Source organism: Stenella coeruleoalba (assembly GCF_951394435.1).
Source record: "Stenella coeruleoalba genome assembly, chromosome: 9".
NCBI lineage: Eukaryota > Metazoa > Chordata > Mammalia > Artiodactyla > Delphinidae > Stenella > Stenella coeruleoalba.
In genome coordinates this window covers 84794655-84815608 of record NC_137155.1, presented here as the reverse complement: position 1 = coordinate 84815608, position 20954 = coordinate 84794655, and the positions used below count along the sequence as shown (strand labels likewise).

The 20954-nt window shown below is 50.9% G+C and overlaps 1 protein-coding gene across 1 annotated transcript in view; it reads left to right on the top strand.

Moving 5' to 3' along the window:
* Positions 1 to 20954, top strand: part of PLXNA4 (plexin A4) — a 393937-nt gene that overhangs the window by 291360 nt on the left and 81623 nt on the right. Inside the window, exons 5-9 of the mRNA XM_079931118.1 lie at positions 5466 to 5566; positions 15549 to 15672; positions 16394 to 16547; positions 17801 to 17900; positions 20345 to 20459. Of these exons, the coding sequence (XP_079787244.1) occupies positions 5466 to 5566; positions 15549 to 15672; positions 16394 to 16547; positions 17801 to 17900; positions 20345 to 20459 (594 nt within the window). The remainder of the gene's footprint in view (positions 1 to 5465; positions 5567 to 15548; positions 15673 to 16393; positions 16548 to 17800; positions 17901 to 20344; positions 20460 to 20954) is intronic.

Here is a 20954-nt window from a genome sequence, read left to right as displayed (position 1 = left end):
GGTGATGATTCTATTGAACATCGTTCCAAACCAGACAGAACTACACTATATTATTTAGGGAAGTTTACCTTGCTGGCCAAAGGATAAAGCAAACCCCTGCGATTCCCAGAAAGGTAATGGAAGGGGGAAAGAGACGTGGGATGGAGATGGGCACACAGATGCTCCTGGTCATAATTAGGGATGAGAAATGCTGATGCAGAAGCTGAGCGATCACAGGAGAATTTGATAAAACCAAGGGCGTTTGACCTCAAGGGAAGTATGTGCATTCCAAGACCCTCCCCTGTGCCTCTTGGAAGGGGTGGGAGGTGAGGAACATTTCTGGGTAGAACAAGGCTGTGACATTTTTTTTCCAAATCAGGAAACGGAGGTCCAGAGCCTGAGAGTGAGAGATCCACTTACATGACAACACACGATAAGAGACATTCATCCCGAACACCTTTGTCCATTTGAGATTAAATTGAAAAGAGTAAACGATGCCTATCTTTTCACTCAGGGATCTCAGACTATTTCATACACATGAATTTGTTATCGGTCTACCAACAGAAAGCTTCTGCCCCTTGACCCAGGCTGCTGGGAAGGTAATAGGTGTTCTTACGTCTACCCAATAGTTGTTTTTTTATTATTGTTTCTTTTACTGTGGTAAGATACACATCGCATAGAATTCGCCATCTTGACATTTAAGTGTTCAGTAGCATTAAGTGCATTCTCATTGCACGGCAACCGTCTCCACCATCCTTCTCCAGAATTGCTTTTCTTCTTCCCAAACTGAAACTCCAGACCCATTAAACACCAACTCTCCATTCCCTTTCCCTCAGCCCCTGGCAACCCCTTTCTACTTTCCGTCTCTATGAATTTGACCATTCGAGATCTCGTATAAGTGGAATCACGCAACATTTGTCTTTTTCTGACCGGCTTATTTCACGTAGCGTAATGTTTTCAAGGTTCATCCATGTGGTACTTTGGGTCAGAATTTCCCTCCTTTTTAAGGCTGAATGATATTCAATTGTATGTATATCCCACATTTTATTTATCCATTCGTCTGTCCATGGACACTTGGGTTGCTTCTACCTTTGGGCTATTGTGAATAATATTGCTGTGAACATTGGTGTACAAGTTCAAGTCCCTGCTTTTCATTCTTTGGGGGTAGCTACCCAGAAGTAGAATGACCAGATCATACGGTAAATTCTAAGTTTAACTTCTTGAGGATCTGCCAAACTGCCCAATAGGTTTTTGCATAACGCCGACAGAACGTGCCGGGAAGACTACCCTACCCGAAGCCCCCCACCCATTCTCCCCCAGCACAGTGTAAGTACCCACAGGGGTCCTGAGAGGTGGTGGAGCTCCTGTCCCTAGAAGCAGTGAGGGAGCTATTGCAGCTGCATCGATCAGCACCTCTCCTGGAGTCCGGTGGCCACAAGGGGACAGACCTCACTTGTTTGTGGTCCCCGAGACCATCCATCACTAGGATACAGTCATCTCTAGATACGTCACATTGCCGTCTGATTTGTTCTCCAGGCAGAAGACCCCGCCCCATGACTTTCTTTTTTCACCTCTTCCTGTGGTCGGAATTCCCTCACTCAGCTAATTAGCACTGTAGCGTAAGACTTTAATCAGCGTTGGGTGGTTTCCGTTAATTGTGTGGCTCTGCATCTGGAGTGGTTTGTGTTCCAGGGTCAGGAGAGGAGCCGGCTTTGCTTGGTGTAAGGCGTGGGTGGAGGATCTAGGTATCTGGGGAGAGAGAATCACAGCGCCAAGGTGGCTCCGAATCCATCTGGCCACCTGTGCAGCTTACCAGCAAGGTGTGGACGGTAAGCAGAGCCATTCGGGTAAAGAATTGCACCCAGATAAATGATGGGCTGAATCTAATTTTCAAAAGTGATTTAAAGTGTCAGGCAAATTTCTGATGCTTTCCAGAATTACACGTGGAATGGGGAGTGAGGCAAAGCAATGATGTAGATTGGGATATTTGGGGTCAGTCTGGGCGAGCGTGGCCGTGCCGGAGAATACTGTCTGATGGTGGGACTTTGGAAATTTCCCTGGGCCTGGTTTTCTTTGGGAAAGTCCTGGAAAGGTGAAGGGGTGGGTGGCACTCAGCTTTCAAATGATGGTAACCCTTCTACATGGACTGTCAGAATCCTGGCGGTTTCCCGGTTTTAGCATCCATGCTTTGAAAAGAATGGAGAAAACCTAGATAAATTTCAGAAGAGTAATAAAAAATGACTGAACGTACAGATAGAAAGAGCCTATAAGAAAAGATGAAAGGAAGTTGGGTAGCATAATAACTTCCCAGGACTTACGTCCCTGTCCAACAGGGATCCACCCTGATGAAAAGCAAAGAAAAGTAGGTTTTACCAACTGTAGGTGGTAAAAGCCCTGAATAAGTCTAGGAAGCTGGGCCAAGAGGAAGCAGTGAATGGTTTAGGGGCAGACATCCCAGTTCAAGGAGGAAATGATGTGATCAAGGTAATAAGGGAGAAAAGCTCTTCCAGGCGTTAAACTCCTGACCAAGCTCACGAGGCCTCGGAAGAGCAGTTTGGGATGACGAGGGGGAGAGGTAAGGCGGCAACGCGAGGAAGAATGGGTATTAATGACAAAGATGACAATAAGAGTTAACTGTCACTTGCAATGTGCTTGACCATTTACAAGGCTGTTTCAAACCTCTTGGGTCATCTGTGCTTTGGGAAACTCTGTGAATTAAGGGGGATTTTTATCTCCACGTTGAAAGATGAGAAAAAATGGGAGTCAGAGACAATAGGATCTCATTGCCAGTAAACGGTGAAGTCAGAATTTGCACCCAGCTCTGCAGGCTCCTACTCTGTTTCCAACCAAATGAAAATGACTCTTGTTTAAAATCGAGAGACGAAGGACTTTACAATTCCAGGTATTGACATTATTAAATGCCAGTTGCAAGATATTTTTAGACATCTGAATGCAAAGGCTTTGGAGAAGATCCGGTTCAGCAAGCAGCTGGCTCTTTTTGTGTTGTACACCCCAGAACCCCATGGCACGGCCGTCGGAGACAGATTATGGAACATGTCAGTGGGAGAAACCAGGGAGGATATTAAGTTCAGACCAAGAAAATGCTTTTGCTTGAACAAGCCATGATTTCCTCTTTAAGCCTGTGCAAAATATGGAGTGCTAGACAAGCAGCCGGAACATATGAAAACATTATTATGTACTTGTGTTACCAACTCTCAGCATCTTTGGCCCCTTTTATTACTTTTTTCAGCTCTAGGCATCAAGTTTTGAAAGATTTTTGCCTACTAAACAAATTGTATTTATTAAGTAATAATATATGTCCTATTTTTAGTATGGGAAATACATCACAGAGTATGCAAACCAACAGAAGACAGCAACAATCCAATTTTCATTAGGCTTTTGGAAATATTGAAAGTAACTGTGGACCTCGTTACCACTCATGAATTCCTAGGAGTCCAGCTCCTTTGGGCACCATTATTTATATGCTCACATGACCAGTGTGTCTATGCCCATTTAAGGGGTAGGGAAGGCAATTAAAGAGGCAACAGGAGGAGGGTCAGTTCCTGACTGTGTGTAGAGTCGGTGGTGGTGGGGGGGGGGGGTAATCTGCAAGAGTCTGATTGTCAGGACCAGTTACAAAAACGGGAAGGTGGTATGTGGGCAGAGCCAAGGCATGGCCCAGGCTGATTGCATGAGCAGTAATAAAAGGAAAGATAAAATTCCAAATGTGCAAAAAGACATCTGAGAATGTGGAGAAAGGGCCACCAAGGCCAAGGGCAAAGTTATAGGAACAGGAGCAGGAAGCTAAAAGGTACCTTGGAAAAAGTAAAAATACACGGTGGTCATTAAGATCACTCGATGGGCACTTGAGAAAACAGAAAAGATATATAAAGGGAAGAAGAAAATTAAGGTGGAAAGGATAAAGGAATCATGTGGGATTTGAAAATAATAATTAATTCTTAATTAATTCCAAAAGAGAGCTTCGAGACTAATTGAGCAGACTCTGGTGCCAGTTCGCCCGTGCACGAGTTACACGTAGCCTCCGCCAAGTGGTACATAATTTGATGGAGGCAGACCAGGAAGCAGCAGGGAAAACGCGGCCTCTGCGTTTGCTCGTGAAGCACAGAGGCTCGACCAGGTCAGCGTGATGTATGCTTCTTCGTGTCTACTGTCTGATGGCAAGAAATTAAAAAGGACGACCAGCTCAAACTCTCTTAGCTCAAGCTGAAAGGTTAGCTAAGAAGTCCTCCATCGAGATAAAAAGGTATTCCGAATGGAAAAGAATGATTACAAAGAAAACCCAAAACCTTTTGTGAAGAAGAAACTGGCAAAAGTGGAGAAGAAAGACCAAGGCTATAGGAAGAAAATTAAAATTCCATTTGATCCTGTGTAGCGTTATTAAGTACCTCCTACGTCTCAGGCCCTGAGAAATCATGTCAAAAGACATCAGGGCAAAGCTACGTTGGAGGGGGCTTCCTGGGTGGCGCAGTGGTTGGGAGTCCGCCTGCCGATGCAGGGGACACGGGTTCGTGCCCCGGTCTGGGAAGATCCCACATGCCGCGGAGTGGCTGGGCCCTCAGCCGTGGCTGAGCCTGTGCGTCCGGAGCCTGTGCTCCGCAACAGTGAGAGGCCCACGTACCGCAAAGGGAAGAAAGAGAAAGGAAAAAAAAAAAAAAGCTACATTGGAGAACAAAGAAATTCAAAAGGTCTTTAGGAGTATGCAGGAAATAGAAGCATTTGGGCTAAACAGAAATGTCATGTGGAACATTTTACATTAACAAGCTGCTGGTGAAAGCTAAGATAAAGTTTTGGGGTTGGAGAGGAAGCCTCCAGTCATGAAAAGAGTGTGGGTAGGAAGAGAAATAGCAACAGCTGCTCTTTGAAAGCACCAGAGTGAACAACTTTATGAGCCAGTTGGCCAACATTATGAGAGAGAGAGAGCGAGCAAGTGTCCCCTGCAGAGCGAGTGGGTTACACCTTGTTAACAAGAGAGACAAGGGTCTTGGACTCGGGTTCAGCGCTCTCTGGAACCACAAAAAGATTGAAACCTGAAGGAGAAGTTCTGGGAAGGGGCAAAACACTTTAAGGCAAAAGAGAAACAAGAACAGAGAAAGAAGCAGCATTTGAGTTTATTACATTGATAAGAGATACATATGTGATGAATGGCACGTTTGTAGAGATAGTTGGGGGTTGGGTGGTGGGAAAATTTCAATGTACATGTTATAAATATCTCTGATAACAATGTGACGTGAATTCTGTGGAGTCTATTCCCAGGGACTTCTAAGAAAATAACAGTTGGTTGTCTCCCCACGATGCTTATGGGCCACCTGCTCAAATAGGATCCCTTTCGGTTCTGGGGCTCTAGGCCCCTTCCTGCTTCTACACGGTTTTAGGTGATACACCTGATAGGATGGCATGGCTTCTTGGTGAACTACTGGGTGTTCTGCAAAATCTTGACCACTGTCTCCCGTGTGGTCTTGTCCTAGCTCACCAGAGTCCCTGTGGAGTCCTGTGGTCAGTATCGGAGCTGCGGCGAGTGCCTTGGCTCGGGCGATCCCCACTGTGGCTGGTGTGTGCTCCACAACACGTGAGTACTGCTGGGCAGCTTCCTCCTGCCTCCCCTCCCCCGGTAATCCTCTCCGTCCTCGTCTTCTTCTCTATCACCACTCGCCTACTGTTTGACCTCTCCCTTCTCTCCCTCTCTTTTCTTACTCTTCCTTCTATGTATCCTTTGTAAATGTATCCTTTGTAAATCTTATCTCCCTTCTTTTGTTTATCTTATCTTTACCTTCTTTTGTTTATCTTTTGTAAATCTTATCTCCCTTCTTTTGTTCTGACTTCCCTTTAAATTGTCAACTTCCCATAAAAATATATGGAAATGTCAGCATGGGAATGATGAAGGGTCAGGATATGGGAATCACCCTGGATCATTACACACTGGAAGTCTGGAGGGAGATCTCTGGACATTTCTGGTTGCAATTTGACTGTAGACTGTAGACTGACATTCCAGGGCTAGACAGCAGGAAAAAGGCATTGGACTCCTTTCTTTTTTTTAAATAGTTTTTAATATGTATTTATTTATCTGGACAGTAGGGTCTTAGTTGTGGCACATGGGATCCTGACCAGGGATCAAGCCCGGGGCCCCTGCATTGGGAGCACAGAGTCTTAGTCACTGGACCACCAGGGAAATCCCTGGACTCTTTTCTCCAGGCTCACATGGGCCACGAAATCACGTGTGTGATGTCTACTGTCCAGTTAGTGATTTAACAGCCACTTAACAGACTTCAGTATCCCCCCAGAATCTTCTGGTATTTGAGGGGTAAGTTCAAGTGTGTAGCACCTGAGAACCCTCCTCCGCAGCCCTAACGCTCGTCTGGCTGTCAGAGCACCCTGCGCCCGGGGTCACTAGACCAATGTTTGAAACCCTGGGCCAAGTGTTGGCCGATCCCCCTGTGTGGCTCTTCCTTGCGGGCTCCATTTTACTCTCTAGAAGTGGGAAGAAGGCAATGGTAGACAGTGGAGACATGGTAGTCTGATAAATGAACTGAGGGGTAGAAGTAGGGTACAGACAACCCCCCAGATGTGAGGGGAGAACAGAAAGCCTTTCTTAGGGGAGCGAAGACCCTTGGCATTGCTGACTGGAGAAGCCAACAGTAGTTGGGCCCCACCCACTCTGTGGAGTTTGGCCCCAGCCAAGCTATGGCTGCGGGAACCCCAGGCTTCTGGTTAACACTTGAAACTTGACACGCTGTGAGTTGGACACAACTATTATAAACTAAAAAGAAGGACTTAAGTTTTCTTACTAAGAGCCTGAGCTGTATGTGACCAATGGCATTTACCAGTCATTTCCTGCCTCACTCCACCCCAGGAGTGCCTCTGAAAGTTAGACATGCCCTCTTCAATTCTAACACAACCTCTCCAAGGCCCCAGGATGGGCACCCTCCCCTCTCTAGGTGACAGTCTCAGGCATAATGAGACCTAGAGTTCACTAAGGAAAGGTTTGAAATCCCTCGGTTATGCTGTGATGGGAAAAAACAGAGACCCATCGACCTACCCTGAAAAGCAAGTAACTTAGAGATGACCAGAAACTGGGTACAGCAGTGTACCCAAAGCTGTGTATCGTAACAGAGAGCAGTGGCGCCTAAGACTGGCCGCCATACAAGAGGATGGAAGAGATTGTATTCAGAATCCAGGTCAGCTCTGATCAACCCAGAGGAGCTGCCCAGATGATACTTTGCAAGGCAGAGGGGAAGTCGTTTTCTTTGTCCCACACAGTGAGCCCTTCAGAAAGGGACTGTGCTCCAGATCCATTGCTTCCTTGGGGGCCTTAGGCCAGCTGGCTTTCAGCTTGGCTAAGGATGGCTCAGCTGCTCCTGGCGTGAGGCTCTCACACCTGGCATCATTTAAGGGCAATCAGAAAAGCTGGCCCCCCTCTGACACTCTATGCCTGTGGGACCCAAAGGCCGGTCTCTGTGTCAGCTTTGATCCTGCCTGGTGATGTCGGCCAGCCCCACATAGCACTGAGCCCTGTGAAAAGCAGGGGCCCTGAGGCTCTGAGACGGCGGCAGGGGCGCTGTGGGTACGCCCACCTCCCCTCCCCAGAGCTGAGCTAAACAAGAATGACAGGAGGAGGTACGAGAGATTACTTCCTGCGTGGCCTCAGTTTCCCCTCAGCAACATGACACCTGCCTCCTGTCAGGCAGCAGAAAACAGGGGTGGACTGGGGTCAAGGTGAAGTGTGGACGGTTCACAAAGGAAGCCGTCAGCCTGCACTGGGAAGCCAGCCTCTCTACTCTCGTGGCCTAAAGAAAACAGTCATGGACGTGAACTCTGGGCATCTGCCACCAAGTCCAAATTCCACATTCCCCAGCTGTGCAGCCACCTGAGCCAGCACCGCAGCTCCGAGGTGCTCTGCCAGCTCAAGGTGTGGTTCTCTGCGACCTTGAGCCTCCTGGTTGTGGGATGGGCCTGGTGCTGGGGGCTGTGCTGACATGAAGCCCAACTCCCCCAGGAGGATTCAGCTCACGAGCGCCCTAGGCCCAGGCTGCCCGCCCACCGTGACACTCTGCACATCCATCCTGCCTCCCTCCCTCCCTCCCTCCCTCCCTCCCGGAGTTAATGGCCAGGAGAACCCCCTGGCCCACGTGGCCAGGTGAAGAAGAATAGATGCCTGCATCTGCTAAGATGCTTGTAGTCAGGATATAATGTTTAATTTACATGGAGGGAGATAAACTGATGCTCAGTGTACAGTTTGGAAAGTTTTGATAAAAACCCAGGTAATCCACACCCCCATCAAGATGTACAATATTTCTTCATCCAGAAAGTACTCTCATGCCCCTTCCTAATTCTTCCCAATGGGCCTTTCTTTTCCTTTTCTGCTTAAGTTCAAGGCAAAGCCAGACATTGCTTCTCCTGTATGTCCGGTTTGCACCCCTTTTCATTTGAAACAGATGCCAACAGGACTTTCATGGCTGAGACTGATGCCTGAGGATGCGGGCCCAGCAGGAAGGAGGGCAGGCAGAGGCTGTGGGAAGGATGAGGGTGGCCAGAGAGCCTGCAGATGCTCCCCCTGGGGCGCCTGAGTTTACTAGGAAGGGAGGGAGGTGAAAAGTGCAGGGAATTTCATCACTTTGGAGGAGCACCATGCCCACACCCCCTGTGCCAGGCACTATGCTAGGCTCAGGGCATACAAGGGGCCTGCATTAGACCTTCTGCCCAGAAGCAAGTTCTTGGGAACCAGGCCTCTGGTCCAGGGATGGGGTGAGGGTTGCAGCCTGTGCTAGAATCAGCATGTTTGTCAGGTCCACGCCGCGGACAAGACCCTGTGCTACGTGCTACAGGGCCCAGCCAGCCTGCCCCAGGAAAACTGTGCAAAAGAGCATCAGAAACAGGGTTCCTTGTGGTGTCAAGATACACCCATTTTCTGTCACTTCTGCCAACCTTTCCCATGGTTGTAAGAAGTGAGAGGGTGGGGAATTTTGTGGGAAGAGAATGACAGCAGCAGCTCTGTGTGTGTGTGGGGGGCGGGGGGACAGAGAGAGGACAGAAACAGACAGAGCAACAGGAGGAGAGAGCGAGCGTGCAGGCAGCTCAAGATGGGGCCCCAACCAACAGGTGGCTCAGGTGGCTGAAAGGGCTGTTTGTACCCGCAAGGGCACAGGTGGGCTGCAGACTGAAGGGGCTTAAGAAATGCTCATGTAATTGAAACCCTCCCTCCTGTTACTCACCCTCAGTTGTCCTGAGCACAGGCTTGCCAACCCAGTAGCACGGAGGGTCACCCCTGTTGCCCTCTCTTTCAGCCCCGGGCCCCAGCCCACAGGCTTGCTGGCTTCTAATGGTAATGACAGCTTCAACAAACTGTTTATTTGTCCATCACCTTGAGCCTTTGTTTGCAGGGCCATTGGGCCTGAGCCTATTCTGACTTGGGTGAAAGAAAGGAAAGGCTGCAGTGCCCCCACAGCCCTGAAGCCCAGCTTTCACCTGTCCTGGGCCTGGAAAGAGCCCTCCAACCCCCAGGTCCCAGCCCCCTCTCCCTCTTCCCCTCCCGTGCCCAGGCCAAGAAGCCCATCAGTCGCAGCAGGTAACGGGATCCCCCACAGACCTAGTCCCATCGATCGGCCCAGACGTTACCTTTCTTCAGCAGGGTCATCAGCGTCACTCCTGGGAGTCTCATGTAACTCAGGACACTGACAGGCGGAAGATAAGATCAGCTTTTATAAAGTTCTTCCCTCCCCCCTGGGACCCCTCCTCTTTGCAGATTTCTTCTCTTGGAAGGATGCCCTCCCTGGATGGCTTGGCATGGGTCACTGTTCAGGACTCACTTTATATAGTTTCTGCCAAGATGGAGAGAAGGAAAGGAGAGGAGAGGAAAGGAGAGGAGTGGAGAGGAGAGGAGAGGAAAAATGCTGCTACCTACACAGAAGGGATGGGTTAAAACTAAGAACCTGTCTGTGGACAGACCCAGTCTGGGCTCAGTTTCCTGCCATAAAATGGCAGTGAAGAGCCATCTTACAGCAACGCCTTGAAAATTAAGTGAGGGATGTGCAGGCAGCCCCCCGGGGGACTAGCTCTCGCTTCAGTGGCTGTGTAAGCAGAGGCTATGGGTCAGACCCAGGACCTCCTCCGTGGTCCCTGTCCTGCCGCTGTCCTCCCCGGGACCGGAGGGCTGTGATGGGGTGGCTGGGAGAAACCCGCCGCTGGGAAGTCTTCCTTCCCAGACAGTCTTCAGCAGCCATGGTGTGGCTGTCCAGCGGCCACCTGGGAAAGGGCAGAGAGAGAAGTTTGTTCCACAGTCACACTAAATGTCCCCTTAATCAAGTCCAAACTGATTCCAAAATGCCAGTCCTTTTGTGCTGCTTCTTAGCGTATCCCATAGCCTGGTTTTATGTTTATTTTAATTTTTTAACCTGTATCCAAGGGCTACTGAATACTCACCCGTTAAGGCAATGATCTCTCCTTGGGCTCTTTGCAGGATGTCTACACGGTCGTGAGGAATTGTTCAGATCCACTTCTGCCCAGCAAACTCTTTGCAGTCTATGCTGTGGCCTTCCCTGACTCTTTGCGAAAAATTTATCAGCCTCTGGTCCAGAGGAAAGAGTCCCAGACGAGATCCTAGTGTATTTGAATTTTTCTCGCCCCAGCTCAATAGATACAGAACCAATCCACAGGGGATTGGTTCCAGGACCCACAGCGGGTACCAAAATCCATGAACGTCAGATCCCCTAGTTGGCCCTCTGTATCTGTGGTTCCACATCCTAGAGTCACGGTACTGAAAGGCCTCACCTGGTCCGTGCCCTTCATATAAGAAACCCCTTACACACCATGTGCCTAGAAGGCCTCCCTTTATTATCCAGTCTGCCTTCCTCCAGGCTACACATGCCACCTGCCCATTTCTGGGGGCATTCCTGAAGAGGGCAAGGGTAACGATGTTAGGAAGCCCAGTCTCTTCCCTCGTCAGGGTTCCCAGATGTGGAGACAGTGATCGGAGAGCCCCCGTGATCTCCAACTTGAATAAGGTTCCTCTTACCTTTTCTGTGAAGGGCATTTAGGGAACCCTACCCCATTTGTTTCCAACCTCCTCATGTTCTAAACACAGATTCCCCAAATACTGCACTTCAAGCACAGGCCATGACCAACGTGGAGTGTTAAGGATGGGGGATCACCTACAGGGAGAAGCAAGGAGCCAGTCCTGATATCCGAGGCTGGTAGACCCGCACTACCTGGAGGGCCTGGAGAGACGGACCAGCGGTGGTTTCCCCCATCTCCACTGCGGTTTGGAGGCTCGCCCAGGCCGGACTCACAGAGAGCCCCACTTCCAAATGGAAATTTGCTTGCCCAGCCAGCAGCGCTGGGAGTTAATATTTCCATCACTGTATTTAGGAATTAATTTCTAGAGAACTTAATCACCACCCCTTTCCCTCTCCCTCACCCCCTTCCTTTCTCCATTCCTCTCCCTTCTAATTTTCCACTTGGCTGGGAATTCTCCAGCAGTGAAAGTTCAGGCTTAGGGGAGGCGGTGGTAGCTGCTTCTTTAGAGAAGATAATCTCATTGGAACCACTGACTTGAATAATAACCCCTCCAGGGGCCAGGACCTTTGTCCCCAAGGGCTTTTAGCACCTCTGAACTGGAGCTGGAGGACCAACTGCAGAGAAAGTGGAGGGAGAAGGGGAGGGATGAAGAGCCTAGGGGGGCCAGACTCCAGTTCTGGGACCCGGGCTGTGTTCCTGGAGCCTGCTTCCTGCTGACCACCTGTAGGTCTGCGATTCCTGGGGGTGGCAGTGGTGCTGGCAGGGATGACTGTCTGGAAACTCAAAGCCATATAGCATGCACTATTTGAGTCCTGCCTGGAAAATGGATGAAGCAGGGTCTTCCGCCATGTCCAAGGTGTCCCCACAGTGGATTGCAAGGACGTGCTTTTGGAAGTACCTGGAGCCCCTTTGAAGGAAACATCTAAGCCCCCCGACCCAGGGGTCATGAATTAACCCTTTGCACATTCCCTAGCTCTTGCCTGACCTAATGGAAAATCATAGTCCCAGAAGAGCAGGAGGCCATTCCCCTGACAGACCCTTTAAGAACTCAGAAGGAATCCATTCTTCCCCTACATTTTCCTATCACTTCGAAGGTCAATTGTCTGTGCTTTTGAACATTTGTAGCTTCCGCCCTCCTGGGCCCTGAGGGATAGTAGAAATGTCAAAACACCCCTGACACTGACCTTAAACTTGACTTTCCATGAAGAGAGCTGAGTTCTCAATACCCTTTGACAGCTAGGAAGAAAGCAGAGCTACAGCTCAGACTACTCTTTTTTTCCTCTTTGCTCCCTCCTGCCATCTGGGGCTCCCCCTCCGTCATTAAGAGGAAAAGCGCTGCAGCCATTGCTGTCTTTTCCTCTTTGATTTGCCCTGTGGTCCAGTCTGGGAGGAGATCTGTGCTTCTACATCAGCTGCAGTTTCGGGGGGTTGGATGGGAAAGCAGAGGAGGGATGGGGTAATACTAGGTTTCATGGAGGACTTATTATGTATGAGCTATGCTCTGTTCTAAATGCTTTACTTGCATCATCTTTTAACCCTCATGATAACCCTATTAGGTAGGTACTATTTTGTCCCCATTTTATAGATGAGAAAACTGAGGCAGCAAAGAGGTTAAGTAATTTGCCCAAGATTACACAGTTAGATGGGATGTTTAAAATTGTAAGCCACGGGTGGCTTCCCTGGTAAGACCTAAATCTGCGGGAGATGATACCTGTTTAGTTGTGGGCTCTCGGGAGCCATGGAAAGATGCAGCCTCATGAACTCTGGGAGCAGGAAACCATGCAGATAGACCTTGTCTTGAGATCCCTCAACCAAGTTCCTTTGTACCTCCTGCAAGAGAGAAGGAGTTGCCTCTTTTCTCTCTGGACTCTATTTGGTAACTTCAGGTGATGTTTGGGCTGAAAGCAGCTTCATTTTTCCTCTCTGCATAATTTAATCAAAGACATTTTTCAGATCTACTGATTGCTCTTGGAAATAGGAACTTCAAAGTTGGGGAGTCAGTGAATAATTGAAGTCTGTACCAGCTCTCTGGGTCTGCTGTTAATGGGAGTAATAACACTATTAATAGTGATGTCAGTGCAGACACCCTGGAAAAGTCCATAACATTAGCTTAATGGCCGGAGGTAATGAAGTCCTCGCAGAGGAGCTAGCCTGGTAAATTAACTTCCCAGACTTTTAGGCAGATGCCCTTGTTGTCATGGGTCTGCTAGAACAGCCTGGGGGTGCCTTGGAGACAAACACACTCACATCTGACCTTTCACCCTTGGGATGAGATTCCTGGACGGGTCCTGGAGAATTCACAAGTCTCAGTAGTATTCAAAGTGTTTCCAGTGGCAGGCAAAAACAGCGATTAGCATAGAGAATAAGATTGAGAGGACATTTTTAAATTGCCCTAAGCACAGAAGGGGACATCAGGATGGCAAGGAAAATGGGTTTAGTCTAGAAGCTTCAGGGAGGTGGAGCGCAGTGGGTGAGTGGAGGCTCCAGAGTCCATCTGCGTTCATACAGGCTCCCTCTGACTAGCTGATGACCTTGACCAAGTGACTCACTGCTCTCTGTAGTTTCCTGATCTGTAAGGTGGGGTTTAAAATGGTTACCTACCTCCCATCATCTCTGGGAGAGCTCAGTGACATAAACTGTAAGCCCCTTATCACAGTGCCCAATAAGAGCTCAATGACTAGTAGCCATGATTATTTTATTCAGAATTGTGTTTTATTTCTGCATTACACATCCACTTTACTCCAAGGTCATCCTTTCTGTCCATATCTCCCCTTTAGTCAACGCCTTCAGTGATTTCTCAGCTAAATTCTCCTCTCAGACCCTCCACTATTAGGCCGTCCCTCCCACCGAGGCCAGGATGCAGTCTCATGAACTCCGGGAGCAGCGAACCACGCAGATAGACCTTGTCTTGAGATCCCTCAACGAAGTTCCTTTGTACCCACAGCAGGAGAGAAGGAGTTGCCTCTTTTCTACCTGGACTCTGTTTGGTAACTCCAGGTGATGTGGACGGCATACTTCCTTCCCCGTGGCTGGGAGGAGAGGCCCCCGCAGGTTTCCTCTGTGCCTTGAGAGTCACCCCGAGAGCAGCTCAGGGTATCCAGGTGCCCCTCTCCCCTCACCTTTTACCCTACCCCTCACCCTCTGCTTCTTGAGACAGAGGTTCCCTTCCGTATCCCTGGCTGTTCCCTTCCCTACTCAGCTCCTTGCCCGGTGCTTCCTCCGCTCCTGCAACAGCCCCTGACATCCTCCCTTCTCGGCAGAGTCTCTCCTCTTTAACCAAAAGAGATCAGCACTCAGGAGGGATTTCCCTGCAGTCCCATCTTACCTCAACACGTCCCTCTGAGGACCCTGCTTTCCCTCACTGCCACCCCACAGCAGAATCAGTAGCCCAGAGGTTCCAAATCATGGCCACTCAGAGCAGCTCCATGTTCACCAGGCCTGTCCAGCTTGGATTAAATACTGTTTCCTGAAAGTCAAATACCTCCGAGCAGTCAACTCCCACTGGAAGGCAGGGCAAGCCCTGGCCCCGGCTGAGAGCTTAAGTGCCTTCCCCTATGTGTGATGTGTGCATTTGGGTGACCACCCTGACTTTTACGGGCATCTTTCACAAGCCTCCATCAGTTACGACCGTAAGATCCCAAGTCACCTGGATGTGATCCACTGATGACAAGGCACACTTTGAACAATAATAGGACACGGACACTAGGCAATAGCGAACCTTCTACAGCAGTGATGCTGGGCCATGGGGCTGGGATTCGGACCCAGCGCAGCCTGGCTCCAGAGCGTGCTCTGAACTTCTACCCTCGGCAACTCTGATCCCTCCTCCCCTCCCTCCTGCCCACCTATGTTTACCTTCTGTCTGCTGGGCAGGAGATATGCAGGGGATTCCAGAGTAAGTCAGGCATAGTTTCTTTTTTTGAGAAGTTCACACTTGGTAGGAGAGGGCTGCGCTTAGCCTAATAATTGTCATATAGTCTAAGAAGTTCTAGACGGTGGGAAACACCAAAGTGCTCTTAACGTTGCCCGGGGTGGGAGTGGGTTGGTGGGAAGAGGGACCCACGGCAGATGCATTATAGTTGAACCATGTCTAGAGGGACAGGTAGAAGTTGGAATGGGGAAAAATGTGGCGAGAGGGCAGTGCAGACAGAGGAGCTGGCGTGCACAAAGCCGAGGAAATCGGAAAGAGGAGATACGTGGAGAGAACGGTCTCGGTTTGCGAAGGGGGGCGCTGAGGCTGAGTGGGGAGGGGGAATAGACAGGACTTCCAGCTCTTTCTGTGAATGAGGAGGCCCTGAGGGCACTCCGGGGTGACTCTCAGGGTTTCGCATGTGACAACCAGTGATTGGAATTACCTTCTTCTTCCAGTTTGGGCTTGATGGGGGAGGACCAGGCTGGAGGAAGGAACCTAGAAGGTTAGTCCTGGGCATGCTCAGTTCGGACATGTCCTAGGAGCCGCTGGCAATGCCTGACCTCCGCGCCGGCCCCTCGCTGGACCAGCGGTCTCCTCCTGAGTCCCTGATCCGTCGCTCTGTCATTCCCAGGTGCACCCGGAAGGAGCGCTGTGAGCGGTCCAGAGAGCCCCGCAGGTTCGCCTCTGAGATGAAGCAGTGCGTCCGGCTGACCGTCCATCCCAGCAACATCTCCGTCTCTCAGTACAATGTCCTGGTAAGGCTGTGGGACCGGGATCCACAGACGTCGGAAGAGCCTTCCCCCCCGCCGCCCAAAAGGGCCTCAGCCCAACACCCCTCAGGAGGGCTGGGCCTAGCTGGCCAGCAAGGCCGCTCCAGAGCAGGGCAGGGGTGTTAAGGAATGTGTCCCCGGGGATGGAAGATGGGGACGTTTGCAGGACTATCGGGGAAGAGGCTTTACGCGCAAGGGGTAGAAAGACAGGGAAAACTGACACCAGAAATGACTGGAAGTGTGACCAAGAGGGGGAAAGTGTTGGGAGCCCTATCCTTGTCTTTGAGATGGGAAAGATGTATGTGCAGAGGGAGAAAAGGGGGCGGTGGCGCCCACGTTCTTGCTGGGCACCTGCTGGTTGGTGTTGCCATTTTCCAAAGTTGGGGATAACGGAGGGGAGCCTGACCGGCAGTTCCTCAGGGCCTCAGTCCTGCCCAGGGCCTCTCTCCACCTACAGATCCCCTAAACGTTCTGTTTCCTGGGGCCAAATCCATTCAGATGCTTATTTCTTTTGTCTCTGTCTCTTACCATCCCACCACCTTCTCTGTCCTCTCCTGTCGTAAACTGGGTCTCTTCTGTCTGTCAATATTGCCTCACGCTTTTCTTTCTTCTCTTTCTCTCTGATCTCTCTTGCTCTCCCTCTTTTTTCCTTTATTCCATACCTTCTTTTTCCCATGTATCTCTCCCCCTGCCTGGCTGTTCACAGCTGGTCCTGGAGACGTACAATGTCCCAGAGCTGTCAGCTGGTGTCAGCTGCACCTTCGAGGACCTGTCAGAGATGGACGGGCTGGTGGTAGGCAGTCAGATCCAGTGCCACTCCCCAGCAGCCAAGGAGGTGCCCCAGATCATCACGGAGAACGGTGAGTGGTCCCCAGGGGCAAAGCGGGATGGCAAGTCCTTCCTCCCGCCGCCTGGATGATGAGAACTCAGGACAGACACGCGGGATCGAGGGAGCGCACAGGAGGGGAGGGTCAGAGGAAGTGGCGTGCATTGGTAGGGGTGTCACAGGAAGAGGGGGATGGAGTGTCCCTCCGCTGCCTTTGGAATTGAAACCAGGTGAGCGTCCAGGAGTCAACCTCACCCTGGGTGGGGAGCGGTGCCAAGAGGGCGGGAGAGGGAAAGGCCAGCACAGTGGCAGAGTGTGCCGGTCAAGTTCAGAGGTCATGCTGGAGCATGAGAGGGCCGTCATGGAGGGGCACGGGAGGAGGGATGGGGTGCAGGGGTCATCTGCTTCCTTACCCCCTGCCTGCACTGCTGGGTCTCTGACCCTGAACCGTTGCCCCTCCCACCCCCGCCCCGCCTCCCCGGAGCTTCCTGTTGCTGGCCGGCTGCCACGAGAAGGACGAGGTGGACAGAGGCCCAGCGCTGAGAGGGACAGGCCTGCCTGGGCAGCCTGATTCCATGTTGGCCCTCCCATTTGGGCTTGTCACATTTGTTCCGAGCTGATTGATTAATGAGCCTCTCAGGGAAGGCACAGAACAAGGGGCCTGGGGTCAGGGCTGTGAATTAAACATGGGCCCCAGCTCCTCCGTGGTGCCAGCTGAGGATTCCAGGGATGTCTGCCTGAATGGAGCCCACCAGACGAGGGGGTGTCCGCACAGGGTCTTTCCTTGCAGAGATGGGGAACGAGCTCGTGAGCACTCACACACCCACGTGTAAAACCTCTGGCATAATTTGTGGCAGCGTTGCCAAGAGTCTGCGTGTTTCTCCTGGTAGCTAATCAATGTGTGTATTTGTAATTCTGTGAGGGCTGCATGGACATCATGTATGTGAATGCACATTTGAATACCTGTCAGAGTGTGTGTGTGTGTGTGTGTGTGTGTGTGCGCGCGTGCGTGTGCGCATGTAGACAGGAAAGGACCTGGTGAGCGAATGAGAGGTGGGTGCCGGGAATACAGTGTGGAAGGAGAAATAGACCAGAATCACCCCCTGCAGCTGTTCTCGGGGTTGTCCTGGGACCGGGCCCGACTGAATCCGAATCCGGTTAGAGCTGAGCACACCCCCTGGAGAGGGGGCTCCCCTTTGCCAGGGTGCATTACTCTCAGTGGGACCTGACACGGGGCAGTGGCCATCCCCCACCCCACCTCCACCTCATGGCTGGCTCCGCCCACAGGGGACCACCATGTCGTCCAACTGCAGCTCAAGTCGAAGGAGACAGGCATGACCTTTGCCAGCACCAGCTTTGTCTTCTACAACTGCAGCGTCCACAATTCGTAAGTACCCCTCCAGCCTCACTCAGCTCCCTGTTTCTGGGGTCAAAGTTCATCCAAAGATAGAAGATCCCACCACTTTCCCAAGGACTTACCATCTAGAGGCCCTGTAAGGCGACCTCCCTCACCCCCAGAAGAAGAGAGACTCCCTTCTCTGGCACCCACAGGGTTAATGGGAAGAGGCTAGAACGGGCAGCGTGATAACCCGTGGGCTGGGGAACTCCAAGTCCCTAGCCCTTACATCTTCTCTGGCGTAAGTCTGCTAACGTGATTCACTTTCCACCATCTGTTGAGGAGGGGGCTGCTTATTACCTGGAGAACAGAGCGGCCAGCACCCCAGGTGAGAAGAGGGGGCTGGGGAGGAAGAGAAGGCCCCACGTGTGTCCAGGCAGTGGTCCAACAAGTCACCTGAATGAACGCTCAGCTCTGCACAGTCCCCTGCAGACTGGGTCGGGACTCAGGCTGGCCACGGTCAGAGGCGGGCTTCAGCCTGGGGTGGGCTTCTAGCTCTGGCTCCGGCTCCAGCTCTGGCTCTGTTTGACTGAAGCCTCCGCTTCCCAGGGGAAGCCACGGGCGACGGAGGCTTGGGCTCTAGAGTCAGACCAGCTAGGAAAAGTAACCCTTCTGTGCCCCGGTATCCTCTGTAAATGAGGAAATAATAGTCCTCCTGCTGGAGCGTCACCCAGATATTTAACAGCTGACGTGGCGAGGGCACGGTCCCCTCGGCTGGGACATCGCTGCTTGCCGCCTGCTCATCAGCCCTGCTCAGCCCGCAGGCTGGCTGTGAGGGCTAGAAGAGCTATTACAAAGAGAGCGCTTAGAGCCATGTCTGGCCGACTGTTTAGGCAACTGTACATTTTACTGTTACTATATTATGATTTCCTCTCCAAAGTGATGGGCCTGCATAATATTGAGAAGGTACAAACCTGTCTTTCACCATAGAAACCTTTCTTCAACCAAAATTAGGTGTGAAAGCCCAATATACAAAATAGACGGAAGCAGGAGATGGTTGAGGGTCAAGGAGACCTGGAACCCCTCTGTCTAGGAACCCCATGCATCTCACAGTCTCCAGAGAAGCTCCACGGAACCCCCAGGGTTCCATAGAGCACAGTTTGAAAGCCATAGAACCTGATCTCAAAAAGCTTTGCTTGCTTTAATATAATGTTCTGTTTTCTTCTCCTTATAGGACAAGCTAGTTAACATAACCATAGATATTTGGGGCTCTAGGCTGGTGGGCTCTGTCTGGTTATGACAGCTGTGAGTCCAGAGCTGTGGCTCTCTTGGGCACCCCAAGTAAGAGGCAGCCAGTCCTCCCAGCCAAACTGCTTCGACATTGGAATTCTCTTCCTGCTTCTTCCCACAGAGCTTGCCGTGTCTTTACCACATGGTGACCTAATCCCTCACTCCCCTTTTGCCCCTCTAAGAAAGTAGAATAGGTAGATGAAACCATATTTGAAGTTTCCATTCAGTCCGTAAAATGATTTTAAGCATCCTGTATGCAAGACAGTGTGTTACTCATTAAACAAGGAGGATCAAACATAAATAAGATGCAAAGACACGATCTCTGCCCACCAAGGATCGTGGCCTGGTGGACCAGTGGATGAACAGGACAATGAATAAGTAAAATATAATACAACAAGACCAGTACTGTTCCAGAGCCAGAAACAAGAGGGTGAATAGGATGAGGGCCCCAATGAGACCAACTCTCCGTTGGTCAAAGAAGGAAGAGGAGGTGATGAGGTAGAGGAAATGCTACTCCAGGTAGAAGGACAGCACGGGGAGAGCATGGGCTGTTCTTGGCTGAAGCACCAGACACACGTGGGGACAGTGGATCTAGACACCACAGAGGCCTTGGCCTGCATGGCAAGGCATCTGGGTTCGACCCTTTGGAAGAAGGGAACCATGTTGGGTTTTAAACAGGGAGTAGCTTTTATAAAGTTGCCTGTGTTTCCTGGGAATGGTGAGTAGACGTAGGGTTGCCAACTCTGCCCATCACACTGAGGGGGTAGCCTCAAGACCTTGCTCTGCAAAGGTGTGTCCATGTGGGTCCTTGTCAGCAGAGACGCTGGAGTCAATTTGAATTGAAAGTCAATTTCACCGTTAGTCCTAACTCTCATGGGTTCTCTGGATGAGCCCCTCTACTCCAGACTTCATTGTTTCCCGATTCAGCAAAGGAGGGCGTCATCCTATAAAAAGGGAGGTGGCTGATGAGGCTCTTGGGGGGTCGGGGTTGTCAGCTACCTGAGTGAAGGCGGAGGCCAGAGACTCTTGGCTTCCTGAGGACTTGGAGAGAAAAGGGATGGATTTTTCCAAGATCTCTTCCTGAGTGTTTGAAGGTGGTTTCTACTAGTATGAAAACGTGTTTTGCTCGGCCCTAGAGTCCTGGGCTTTCTGCTTTTGGTTCATGCAGGTTCTCTGATGTGTGCCTCTTCCTCCTCTGTGCCCAGGTGCCTGTCCTGCGTGGAGAGCCCATACCGCTGCCACTGGTGTAAATACCGGCATGTCTGCACCCATGACCCCAAGACTTGCTCCTTCCAGGAAGGCCGGGTGAGGCTGCCTGAGGTAGGTCCCGCAGCCAGAGCCGTGAGTGCTGCTTTCTGTGAGCGTGGGACACGCAGGCAGTTCTTCCCTTAAGAAGAGAAAACAAAGGCAAATCCCGCAGGACCACCCCCTTGCTCCCCAGCCCCGACTCTTAAGGGATCGCTTCACGAAAGCAGTAAACAAGCAAAGCTCTGAGCTCTGGGTCAGTCCTGGGGGTTCAGTTACCAGACAGAGGTGCATTCCAGGTCACTCCGTCCAGCAGGACCCTCTACACACCAGGTGAGTTCCAGAACAATCCCAGAGAGGGGTGTGTGTGTGTGTGTGTGTGTGTGTGTGTGTGTGTGTGTGTGTCCTAGAAATAATTATAAGTACACAGCAGGACTGTGTACAGACTGCTCAGCGGTCCCTCAGAGCACTGTCGACAGAGCAGAACTGAGATCAAAGAAGTCAAGTTGAGTAAAAGGGAGAGAAAGATAAGAATGAGAGGGTGGTCACTAACCTGAGGGTGGTTTTCAA